Source organism: Phascolarctos cinereus, unplaced genomic scaffold (genome assembly GCF_003287225.1).
Source record: "Phascolarctos cinereus isolate Bilbo 61053 unplaced genomic scaffold, phaCin_HiC Scaffold_4;HRSCAF=312, whole genome shotgun sequence".
NCBI classification, from domain to species: Eukaryota; Metazoa; Chordata; class Mammalia; order Diprotodontia; family Phascolarctidae; genus Phascolarctos; species Phascolarctos cinereus.
This window is the reverse complement of record NW_027555847.1, coordinates 155904496-155917964: the sequence shown is the minus strand read 5'-3', so window position 1 is coordinate 155917964 and position 13469 is coordinate 155904496. Positions and strand designations below refer to the sequence as shown.

The window sequence follows — 13469 nt, the reverse complement described above, 5'->3', positions numbered from 1 at the left end:
CAGTCCTGTGGGTCCCTTATCTGCTTCTGCAGTGACAATGGTGGAGTGTTAGAAATGGGGGGTAGGAATGGGGAGGGATAGTAAGAACCAATCACAGTTTGTATGCTGGTTATAAACATTAGCTTAGCTTTTGGTATCTAAATTTAACTACCCTCTCCAATGACCATCAATGGATATGGATTCTCTCCTAGAGAAACTTCATTTTATCAACCTCCACATTCTTTTTTTTGTGTGTGTGAAGCAATTGGGGTTAAGTGACTTGCTCAGGGTCACACAGCTAGTTAAGTGTTATGTGTCTGGGGCCAGATTTGAACTCAGGTCCTCCTGACTCCAAGGCCAGTGCCCTATTCACTGAACCACCTAGCTTCCCTGAATCCTCACATTCTTACTATAAATTAAACAGATTTCACTTAAATTTATTTCAGTTCCATTAAACAAACATTTATGCAGAGCCTACCCTGCACTCTGCTAGGCTCAGATATAAGGACCAAAAAATGAAATTGCTAGAAGGCCCACCAGTTCTCCTCAGAGAGGCAAACAACTTGACAGAGTTAAATATATTGCTTGTCTAAAAACATCAAGAAAGACTATTTCACGGGACATTTGGTCATGTCGTATTTCAATAACAGAGATAAATATTTGGAAAATGTCTACTATAAAAAATAATTGCAGCTTCTGTGCCAATGTCTGCTGTAGAGGATGAGAAAGGTTGTTGTTTTTTCTTTGTTTTTGAAGAGGACTGTGACATCAGGGAGGTGATGCCATGACTTGCAAGTGAATTGGATTTAAGTGAGGGAGGGCTGTGCAAAGTCACCAGGAGACATCTGGGTCCAGTGGCAAGATATAGATCAGGATGCCTGGAGATGACCCCGGATGCAGTGGGAGACCTTGGTCTTTTTAAGTTAAGGTCTTTCCCAGTTCTCAGTTTGACTGAGCCAATGCCCATTCAGTGATTAAGGTTAGGTAAGAAATGAGGCAAAGAATGACCTCCTTTACCTAGTTTAGGGGAAAAAAAATCAATCTGGGGTGGGAAGACTCTCAGGGTTTCTGACCAAAATAGAAACAATTGCTATTTACATTCAGTCTGAGCCACCAGGGCCCAAACCATGACCAAGAGATGAGAAAGGAGAGAAATCTTCAAAAGAACTCGATGAACTTCTAAATTATATTATTATCTGCTATGATATTTGGTGACATCAGTTAAAAGGTGGGAAGGCACAGGGAAGGTTAATGAAAAATATGGAAAACATAGTGTGGTACAGTAAATTAATAACAAACACTTATTAAGCATCTATTATGTGCCAGGTGCTGTACTGTGTGTTGGCAAAGCAAATGCAAAGAATGAAACAATGCCTACTCACAAGTGTGCCAACTAGGAGAAGTTAGGACATATCTAAGTATGTGCAGAATGATAGGTAGCATTTATATAGCATTATAAGGTTTGAATATTACTCTACAAATATAGTCTCTTTGTTCTCACAACAATCCTGAGGGTAAGTACTATTATTATCCTCACTTTACCGATAAAGAAATTGAGGCAGACAGAGGTTAAATGACTTGCCCAGGTTTATGCAGCTAGTAAGTGGGGAGGCTTGAATTGAACTTTCTTCCTAACTCAGAGTCCAACCTTCTATCCACTGTGTCACTTAGTCATTGATGAACTCCCTAGGAAAAAATCTCCAGGGCCAGATGGATTTACAAGCAAATTCTAACATACATTTAAAGAACAATTAATTCTAATACCCACCGTGTCACCTAGCTTCCTTTATATAAAGAGAATAAATACACGGTGTTCAATACAAGGTAGTTTGAGAGGTGTGGCAGGTGAAATCTGAAATAAATGAGGACATAAAGGTCTGTGCTTCTGAGCATATTGATTTATTAAGCAATGCGTGCCAGTTCCATTACAAATTGGGACCTGGCCTACTCTGCCTGGCACAGGATCCCAAATATAGGGGAAAACAGATTTTTATGCGTTAAAAGAAAACAATTAACAGGATATAAACCAGTATACAAGATCAGGTAATCTGATTTCTAATTGGAGGAAAGATGATGAATTTTCCAATTTGGGATATGAGGAGAGTGAGTTTTGATCAAGTTAGGAGGGGGCAAGTGGGTTTTGAGGTCTTTCCTTTCCCAGAATTGGGACATTCTGATTAATTGCATCCACCTACATTTTATGAAATAATACATAGCTTCTGCCATCTATTTTCCCATTAATGATTTGCAGAAAAACATCAAGATGGAAGATAATACATATGGCAGAGCAAGATGGAGTCAGGGTTCATGAGACGGCATCTGATTGGTTCTCTCAATTCTCACATGAAACCAACTCCATTGTGTAACTGTCCTTTGCTCTGTTTCTTCAGAGGGAGGGCACTAGCTTTTGGGAAGAGCAGGAAAGCCTTCATGTAGAAGTTGGCATTTGAGCTGAGTCTTGAAAAAGAGAAGGATTCTGAGGGAGAAATGAGAAGGGAGTGTGTCATAGGCATGGAGGACATCCAGTGACAAGACAAGGAGGTGGGAAATGGAGTGTCGTGTGCAAAACAGAAGCCTAGTTTGGCTGGATCTGAGGGTAGGAGGTAGAGAAATGTTTAAAGGGACTGAAAAGATGGAGTGGGATGAGGTTGTGAAAGGCTTTAAAACCATGAATCTATGTTTGATTCTAGGGGCAAGAGACAACCACTGGAGTTTACTGAGTAGGAGAGTGATGTGGTCAGATCTGTGTGGAAGGAAAATCACTGTGGCATCAGAGTAGAGAATGCACTGAAGTGGGGAGAGACTTGAGGCAGGGAGATCAATTAGGAGGTCATTTCAATAATCTGGTGAAACAAGCCCTGGATTTGGATTTAGAGGACCTGATTTCTAATTCTGCCTCTAGTATTAACCGTCTTTGACAAATCAGGTCAGTTTCCTCATCTGTAAAATAAGGAGATTGGGCTAAATGACTGGGGCCCCTTCTAGCTATGATCTAGTGAGAAGCAGTAGAAAGAAAAAGTTTGAAGATATCTCCCAGTAGGAGTATCCTTTTCTTTTCCAAGCTTAAATTTCTCTGATAATATTTTTTTTTTGAGGCAATCAGGGTTAAATGATTTACCCAGAGTCACATAGCTAGTTAAGTATCTGAGGTTGAATTTGAACTTAAGTCTTCATAACTATAGGACTGGTGCTCTATCTACTGCACCACCTAGCTGCCCCTGATGACATTCTTTATGCTACTTCTCTCACATAACTTCTCATTTGTAGTGTGTTATACTCTGCTCATACTCAACACGCACACACCCACTCTCTTTGGAGCTGTTCAGTCATTCAGTCATGTCCGACTCTTTGTGACCCCATGGGGTTTTTCTTGGCAATGATACTGGAGTGGTTTGCCATTTCTTTCTCCAGTCAATTAAGGCAAACAGAGGTTAAGTGACTCACCCAGGATCACACAGGTACTGTGTCTGAGGCCAGATTGCAACTCCAGACCCAGAGCTCTATTTACTGAGCCATCTAGGTGCCTTGCTCTTTGGAGTAGATAGTGCTAATAGATACTACTAATGAGATATCCAACTAAGTAAAGCCATCCGAAGAGCTCTCCTGAAATAAAGTGTCTCCCATCCATATGTGAAAGTCATACAACATTCCATGAAAGGTATAGCAGCATTCAGGTATCATAACCATTCGGTGAGCCTTTGATTATTAATATCAAGTGAAGAATGAAAGAGAGAGAGAGATGTATGCTTACTAACGGTATTTGCCACTTTCATGGAGAATGTTCAGCATGACCTGAATAAAAGAGGGATTCCCTATGGGTGAGGAGGTGCTCTAGCTGCCACTTTTTATGGTTGACATTATGCTGACTGAATCCAGCCTTGGAATGTTTTCAGAACCTCCTAAAAGTGGCCCATAATTGCTCAAAACAATTTGTCCTCTCTAATCACATGGGAAAACCAAGTGGATAAAGAAATGCCTTTCCCTTGATTATGTCTTGATTATGATATGCAGATAGACAACTCAGTCAGTCAATGAGCATTTAAGTGCCTACTATGTGCCAGGCAAAATAGATTAAATATATTTATTTTGAATAGGTGCTGCTAATGGATGATGAGTAATCTTGGCTCAGAGTTGGACAGGAGGAGGAGAATAGCATGAATCGTTTTGTGCAATTGCACAGTTCATTTAATGATGCCCAACTTGTTATGGAAACAAAGTCCTTTTTTTTTTTTAACACCAACATTCTACTGGCTGGAATTCTGAGAATACTAACATTTCCAAAAAAGCCAAATTGACAATCACCCAGAGAAAAATTACATTAATCCTCCAAGCCTTAGTTTGAGCACTGTGCTGGTAAATTGTTTTGTTTTGTTTTTAATTTTAATAATATTTTATTTTTTCCCAATCACATGTAAAATCAATTTTTAACATTTGGTTTTTTTTAATTTTGAGTTCCAAATTCTCTCCCTCTGTCCTTCCCTTCATCCCCAAGATAGTAAGCAATTTGATATGTGTTATACATGTGCAATCATGCAAAACACATTTCCATATTAGGCATGTTGTAAAAGAAAACACAGGCCAAAAAAAACCCCACAAAAAATAAAGTGAAAAATAATACACTTCAATCAGCATTCAGATTCCATCAGTTCTTTCTCTGGAGGTGCATAGCATTTTTCATCATGAGTCCTTTGGGATTGTCTTAGATCATTGTATTGCTGAGAAGAGCTAAATCATTCACAGTTGATCATCGTACAATATTGCTGTTACTATGTACAATGTTCTCTTCGTTCTGCTCACTTCATTTTGCATCCGTTCTTATAAGTCTTTTCAGGTTTTTCTGAAATCATCCTGGTCATCATGTCTCATAGCACAATAGCTTTCCATTACATTCATATACCACAACTTGTTCAGCAATTCCCAGACTGAGGGACATTCCCCAATTTCCAATTTTTGGCCACCACAGAGCTGCTATAAATATTTTTGCACAAATAGGTCCTTTTCCTTTTTCTTTGATCTCTTTAGGATGTAGATCTACTAGTGGCATTGCTGGATCAAAGGATATGCACAGTTTTATAGCCCTTTGAGCATAGTCCAAGCTGGTAAATTTTAACAACTGACTCTCTGGGAAAAAATGTGACCCACTTTTAAGTTTAATCTGTATTATTAATAGTTTTTCCCTCACTTTCTTAAATCTGGAAATAAATTAAACAAAAAATTAAGCCCTGATTTATAACTTTTGCCGACTTCTGAAGTATAAATGCTCACATTGAAAATCGAACAATTGCTTCTCAATGGCCTATCAAGCTGGCTTTGGTACATCCCTGCTTAATATTCATATCTCAAAATTGGGATTATAATAATTGTACTATTTACTTCACTAGGCTGTTGTGAAGGATGCACTTGTACCCTTCCCCACACACAATTCCATCTCCTATTTCTGCACCCCTATGGGCTGTCTCCCATCCCTGGAATGCTCTCTCTCTCTTAACCTCTGACTCTTGGAATGTCCAGTTTACTTTAATACTCAGCTCAAGTACCATTTAGATGGCACAGTGGAAAGAGTGAGGGCTTGGAGTCAGGAAGACCTGAGTTCAAATCTGGCCTCAGATACTTAGTAGCTATGTGACCCTGGGCAAGTCACTTAACCCTGTTTGCCTCAGTTTCCTCATCTGTAAAATAAGCTAGAGAAGGAAATGGCAAACCACTCCAGTATCTTTGCCAAAAAAATCCAAATGAGGTCACCAAGTCAGACACAACTGAAACAACTGAACAGTAACTATAGCAACAACAGCAAGTATTATCTCCTGCAGGAGACTTTCCCTGGTTTTCCTAGGTGTTAGTGCCTTTCCCTCTAAGGCTCCCTGCCATCTGCTCAGCATTTATTTTGTATATTCTGATTAGTATGTGTTGTTTCTCTCTGTAGAATGTAAGATCCTTGAAGACAGGAAGTGTTTTTGCTTTTTGCCTTTCTTTGTAACCCCAGCTATAAGCATGGTTACTGGTATATAGTTATTGCTTAATACATTCTTGTTGATTGATTAAAACATAAAGTGCCATAGAAATATGTTATTGTTTTTGAAGGATAAGCTTTCTCAGATTACATATTATATTCTTGTATTTTAAATTGCTCAGATAGCTACTCAGACCATTTATACAAGAACATACAGGCATGTACAACATCACATGTGAACACATGCATGGCAGCATACATTCTCAGTACATACATACACACACACACACACACACACACACACACATATATATATACATGGGTACCTGTATATGCACATTGAATTTTCTCATTGCTTTCTCATAGTACCTCATTGACTTAGGAGCAGAAGTTGTGGTCCTTTTATGGAAAAGAATGGGAAATGAATCAGAGAATAGATGAATAGCTCAACAACCTAGAGTGGTCTGAATAAGACTCAGATGGCCCTTCTTCAGACCAAGATTTGGTGCCCTAGATGCCACTGATTAGTAATACGAGTTATAAGAGACTTCATGCAGGTGGCCATTCTAATTCCCCCATTTAAAAGGAAAAATCTTAGAGGAGTCATTCCTCTGAGTATAAATTTTCTGTCTGGTCTACTCTCAGAGGGAATACCTTCTGGGGGAAAAGAGAACGAAATCCAAGGAAATCTGCTCCATTGCTTTTGAGTGAGAAGTATGAAGAGCTGGTTTCATTTTTTAAATGCAAAAATTAGAACTTCTCTTGTTCACAGATAACCAAAGAACATCTGGAATTTACAAGCAGAAACTTTCCAGATGCCGACTTCTCCATGAAGAAGAATCTTCCTGTTTAAAAAAAGAACAACAACAGCAAAGTTGACATTGCCCAAATTTCCTAGGCCACCTGCCTACTCCCCTTATGCTTGTCAGTTTAATAACTTGATATATTCTTTATTTTGTAATGTATTTAGATGCTATGGTGATAAATGTATAAATGAAAACCAGGACAGAAAATTGTGCACAATAGAGAACTCGTTTTATGTCTGTTTGTAGTTGGTGATGTGGTACTAGGCCTAACTCCCCTGTATATCCAGAGAATTCTTGTTGATCCAAAGGACATGGGTGATGCTTTCCAGGTCACACCAGTCCCTCACTCAATCTCCTTCCAATAATGAGATGCTTTTATGCTGAAGAGGCTGCATGGTTAGATGCTATGTTTCAGAGGAGGAATGATTTTTTGAGTCTTGCAACTTCATAATGAGAAAGTAGCATGCAGTAAATATTTGACTCTTCAAATGGGGGTAAGGAGGTTATTTGAATGACCAAGGTTATAGGAGGGAATTGGTTAACTGACAAAAGTCGACCCATTATTTGTATCCTCATATTTAAGTAACTGTACATCTTACATGTGGTGAGTCAGTTGTCTAGGCGAGCAAACCCTGTGGTGAAGGGACTCCTCCTTTCCCACCAACACCAACAACAACTGTTCCCAGTGGGGCAGGTAAGACAAAGAGTCATGGGAGGAGCAGAGCTCCACCCCACTCCAGATGACCAGGCCCACTTCCGGTCCAGTTTTAATAAAGCCATTGTCCAGAGGAGCAGATATATACAGAGTAGATTTGCCAGTCCCACCACCACTAAAACCACCTGCTGACCAGTTGCTATTAATGATTAGGAAGCCCAGGATCCCTGGATTTAGCAGCCCTCTCCAAACCATCAGTCCTGATTCTAGTCCAGCCCCTACAAATAAACTGGCCAGGGGAGCATCCCTTGTGAATATCTGACCCAGAAACTGTCTCTGAAGGTTCCTTAGTCCCTACCTCCAAAGCAGCCACAGTCACCGGAAGACCCAGAAAAGCAAGTGCTTAACCTTGACACTATCGTATTTCTCGGCATCAGAAATGGATACGATTTTATCATCGGAAATGACCCTAAAGAAGATGCATTGCTATCTGTTTTTGCCACTGCAATGTATGAACCGTGGATGGAACTTTTCCATCAAACTTGCAGCTCAATTTTTCTATATGTGTCCTCTCTCCCTATTAGAATATTAGTCTTTGAAAATAATAATTTGTCTTTCCAGCACTTAAAATAGTGCTTTGCACGAAGTGAGCAGTTTACAAATGCTTTCTCATTCATTCATTGATTCATATTCAAATCTGGGTCCAGGTCATTTGTCCACTTAAAGTTATATTCAGAGAGGACTCTTACCCAGAACACATGAGGAGTTCTGTAAAAGATGTCAGTAATCTTATGCCTGTCCTTCCTGCATCAACATAGTCTGTAAGAGGGACAGAGGATACATGTACTATACACATACACACACACACACACACACACACGTACATATACACAATACATACATACATATACACACACATACACATGTATATGTATATGTGTGTCTGTATATATATATGTGTGTGTGTATATATATATATATACATATATATATACACACATATATACACATATATATGTGTGTGTATATATATATATATATATATATATAATATATATATATATATATATAATCTGAGATCAGAAGCTGCTGAGAGAGAGCAGCATGGGCTAGTTTAGGGCTCCTGGGTTATGGTGATGAGATAAAGACAACTGTGGAGCCAGGGATGGCAGCAGCAAAGACAGCTAGGCAAGTGCTGTGTAAAGTAGTACAGGGGGTAGAAGCAAGAGTGAGCTGAGAGAAATGGACAGCAGTCTAAAGTGTGTGGAGAGACAGACATTGAGACTCCAAAGGGAGACAGGCAGGCAGAAATGATGATGACACATCTCTTAAGCAAGGTCCTCAGTCTACTTACACTTCTGGGGCTTTTCCTATTGCTGCTCGTGAGCTTGTTTGCGGGGGGGCTATGGCAAGTATTTGGAAAACTGTGGAGAACAGAATGGGAGAAGGGAAGATGTCCTGATTTTCAAAAGAGAAAAGAGAATCCAATTAAAAAACTAGAGACCAATGAGTTTGACTTTAGTTTCTAGAGAAATTATAGAATTGATCATTTACAATTTTTAAATGGTTTATTTTTACAATTCTGAACATTTCCCCTCTATTTTTCACCTGCGTTTGTTTAGGAAAATATTTATATTATAAGAACTTTGACATTCCCAATGGAAAATGAATTGGATTGTTGCTCAGCTGATTTTCCCCTTATTCTGTCTCATGCGCTCCCTCATAATTGTAATGATATTCATAATTTAAATGGTTTTTAATGGAGATTTTATTTTATTTTTATTTTTTCAATTAATGATTATTTATTCTTTCTCTTCCACCTCCCCCTTCAATTAAAAAGAACAAATTCCTCATGGCAAAGAGGTAGTCAAGGGAAAAGAAATTCCTGCATTAGCCATGTACAAAAATATATGTCTCATAGAATGAAACACCATAAAGAGGGAACTAATTGATATCTCCAAAAAAATATCATAAAGACAGGGTAGTGTTACCAAAAATAGATTGTGCAAGACTAAACTTATTTCCTTTTCTGAAAAGGTTACCAAACCTATTCAGTCAGTAAAAAGCTATAGATGTAACTTGCCTAGATCTTAGCAAAGCATTTGATAAAAGTTCTTTTTCTTGTAGAAAGGATGGAGAGATATGGACCATAAAATAATAGAGTTTGGTGGTTTCAAATGGAGAGACTCAAAAATTAGTATTTAACGGTTCAATGTCAACTTTATAAGTCTTCAGGGGAATTCTTTGTAGTGTGACATTTTTATCAGTGACTTGGTAAAGGTATGACATTTATGATATGAGTAATAGGCACTAGGTATCCCTGCCAGGTATGCTAGATTCATTCCCCCCTCCCCACCCCCTGCCACTGAAGAGCTAATGCTTGAGAGATATCCCACTGCCATAGAAGTCGATATACCCTTTTGGCCAGATGTGTTTCTGTGTGGAGATGGGGGAGGCTATGTTGACCTGAACTTGTACCACGTCCTTGTTGATTGTACTTGCCTGTACTGCATCCTTGCTGATTATACTTCCCTCTACTGCATCCCTGCTGATTATACTTCCCTGTGCTACATCCTTGCTGATTATACTTCCCTGTGCTGCATCCTTGCTGATTATACTTCCTGTGTGCTGATTAAATAAACTTTTTTGCTCCAGGTTAGTTGGCTTCAGTTGTCTCATTTCTTTCTAATCATGAGTTTGAGCTGCTGACTTGGACCAGCACGCTTATCAAATTTGCAGTTTGCATAAAGCAGTTTGGCATCATTGAAAGTATATTGTAATTTCCAAAATGATATCTGGCTTGATCTCTTGCTACTCATTTCTGGGTCCAGCTCATTTGTTCCCCTGTATGTATCTTGCCAAAAGAGCATGAGAAATTTGGATGGATCAAGGCTAGACACTGATTTGAAACTTGTTCACAACAGGAAGCAGGAAATTGAAAGAAAAGGAATATGAAAGTTAAGAAATTGAAGGGGCAAAGCTAGTGATTTTCAGAGAAAATTCCCAAATGGTACAAATATTTTAACTGCATAATGTGTTTAAGTAAAGATTCTAGACAAGGAAATGGGAGACATCCATAAAGGTTATGGAGTAAAAAGGGAGAAAAAACAATATGGGCTTAAGCAGCTGTTCTTAACCTGTTTTTTTGTCATGGACCCTTTTGGCAGAGTCTGGTGAAGCTTTTGGAGCCCTTCTCAGAATAATATTTTTAAATAAATAATGAGTAAATTTAATTTAATTAAATGAATATTAAATTAATAAAATAGAATAGAATTATAAAGTAATCCAATTATATTACAACATAATCAGTAAAATATATATATTTTTCAAAAGTTCCCAGGTTAAGCACCCTTGGCTTAAAAGCAATTGCATAGCATTAAAATATACAAAAGTATACATTACTATTAACTCATAACCTCTATTGTCCATCCATCCTCATGACTAGCAAAGGTGTGCTGGAGTGGGCTTGAACCTGGCTCCTGAGAATGATTATTACATTTTCAGCATGAGCATTTACACCTTAGGAATTGGCAAATGCTACAAATAATGTAGCAAGCAAATGCTTGATTTATTGCTTTGTTGGCTTTCTAGCCTTAAGAAGGTGATGGAGAGAATGCTAATAATTTAGATTAAACTTAAAAGTCTATTGTGTATACATTTTTTCCCCTTCCAGATATCTGGCTGTTAAATATTTAGTAGCATACTCTTGCTTGAAAGTATACTGGAGTTATGGTTAATTTCACGTTTTGCTTATGCACAAATAAACCAAAAAATCAAGTAAGCTAAGAATGGTGTGAGATTGGGTTCTGCGCCAGAGCTCTTCTTTGTTCTACTTGGTAACTTAACTAAAGACCCCCTATTGAAATGATTTTTCTTTGAGCCTCAGCTCAGCTTAGCATCTAGGTCACAGAGATATAGTTGTATTTTAGGGAATGAGTTTTTGACAACAACATAGATTTAGAGGTGGGTGGGGCCTCAGAGTCCTTCTAATCCAACTCTTTTTACAGATGAAAAAATTACTGGGGCTTAAAAAGGTTTAACGGTTAGCCCAATGTCATATAAGCATTATGTGTCAGGGTTAAGATTTGAACTCAGGTCTTTGGACTCCAAATACCTCCTTGGTTAAATAAGTCATGGCATTCTGGAATAATTTGATTAAGATAAGAATTATAAACCTAATCTTCACCCTTTGAATTGGAGCTATGAAAGGAAGCAGAGTTGAGATCAGAGGAGAGATCCAGGGACCACTAATGAGAAAAATCAAATCAGAAAAAAAAACGGAGTAAACTTGGCTCCCGTGACTAGGGGCATGGGAGGTGAAGTATAAGTCCTCCAGGGTATTATGGGTATCCCCCAACCCCACCTCTTATCCCTTGGCAGCAGAGATTTAGGCTGTGGAAAGAGAATAGGGAAGAAGCTGAACACTAAATGTGGCTAAAGGATGATGCCTTTGTTAAGATGCACAGGCTTACTTCTGGTTCACCATCTGCATCTGGGAAAAGACAAGGTAAAAGACTGTGTGAAAGATGAGAAAGGATGACAAGTAAAATAGAAGTAGGAGCTAAAGAGAGGATGGGGGGAAAGAGACACAGAGACAGAGGGAAGGAGGTATGGAAGAGAGAGGGAGAGAGGACAGGCAGAGATACGAGAGAAACAGAGACAGAGGGAGATGGGGAAGGAGAGGAATTACCAAATCCTGGCTTTGGGTAAATCACACTGCCAACTTCTTTCTTTGCTACAACTCTAATGAAGCTGACAGCTTTATTAGAGACAGTCAAGTGTGACTTGGTCTTCTCTGGGCATGCCCAGTTCTCCTAACATGGGGACACCATTGAGGGGTCTTTTGAATGTGCCCAGTTCTAACATGGAGCCCTCTCTGTCCCCTACCATGTGGATGGCGTAGCCTCCTTTGATTGGCTGCTTGGATTTTTAAAACTGGCAAGGCTAAGCTGTTCATTCTTTTGGGCCACTCTTATCTTCTGCATCCAGAAGGTGGAGATCCTAGTCGTCCACAGCATGGATGCTATGAACTAAACTGGTCAGAGGGGAAGGACTCTCCTTCCTCTGTCCTGTCTCTTTTATCTCAACTGAGAAATTGACCTGGCAGCATTTGTTTCTGTTCTGTGTTGTTTGTCCTCTCTTGCAGGTGCTGGAGGTGCTCCTCACAGCTCCAAGGGTTCAAGCCATGGCAACCCTGGAGGCTGGATTTCAGGTGGGATGGTATAAGCAGCCAGCCTGAAGTGGAGGTCCTTCGAAGCCTGGAAGCCTAGGACTTGAGGCTCCAGGCTCCGGGTTTTGGACTTGGAACTGGGACTGTGTGCTGTGGGAACTAAACTATGCTGTGAACTGAAACCCCCTCCCCTCCTCTGAGACTGAGATAGTACATGGGGAGAGAGATTATGCCTCCCATATTTTGGAGGAGTAAGTTTGTATATGTGTGATTAAACATTTGGAAGTAAATATTTCTGTGTAAAAGCTAATCTGACTATTACTGGCTAAATGGAACTAGGGTACAGGGGATCACCCCCCATAATTGAGGCAACAACACTGGTTGGGACTGGAACCCCAGAGACAGAGAACCTAGCTAAGATACCCTTAACTCCCTTAAGGGTGCCAGAGAACCCTGGGTGCAATGGTGAAATCCAGTGCCTGGCCTTCACGTGGCAGGGGCCAGGATGACCTGTGTTATGCGTGAAATTAGGTGAGTTGGTTGGCGCCAATACAAATGCATGGGCAGCATGGCACAACAGAAGGAGCCAGATTTGAGTCAGAGGACTTAAATGTTTAGCATCATACATATACAGTTATCCTATCCACATCATGGCTTTCCTCATCATAGTTTCAATATATCATGGTTGGCATAAGAAATTAAATGGTAATTTGGGGGGAGTTTTGTGGTTAGCAGCACATGACATACGAAGGCCAGCAGATGACACAGAGAAAGTTTAGAAACCCAGAAATGCATAGAATATATGTGTAGCATTGTATAATATCAACCCAAATGTTACAATAAGGTATAGTAAACACCCCATAAAAGAAAAAGAAAAATTCAGACTTGATTCTCTGATAGGAAGGGAGG

At 39.4% G+C, this 13469-nt stretch overlaps 1 protein-coding gene across 2 annotated transcripts in view; it reads left to right on the top strand.

The window, feature by feature from the left end:
- AGTPBP1 (ATP/GTP binding carboxypeptidase 1) overlaps positions 1 to 12781 on the top strand; it is a 229603-nt gene extending 216822 nt beyond the window's left edge. Inside the window, exon 28 of one of the 2 annotated variants that reach the window (XM_078152680.1) lies at positions 12537 to 12781. In XM_078152680.1, coding sequence (XP_078008806.1) covers positions 12537 to 12616 — 80 coding nt within the window. In that variant the 3' untranslated portion in view covers positions 12617 to 12781. Of the gene's footprint in view, positions 1 to 6701; positions 8296 to 12536 lie in introns of those variants that run through there. The other variant, XM_078152679.1, reaches the window with a different exon arrangement.
- Positions 12782 to 13469: the final 688 nt, after the last annotated feature.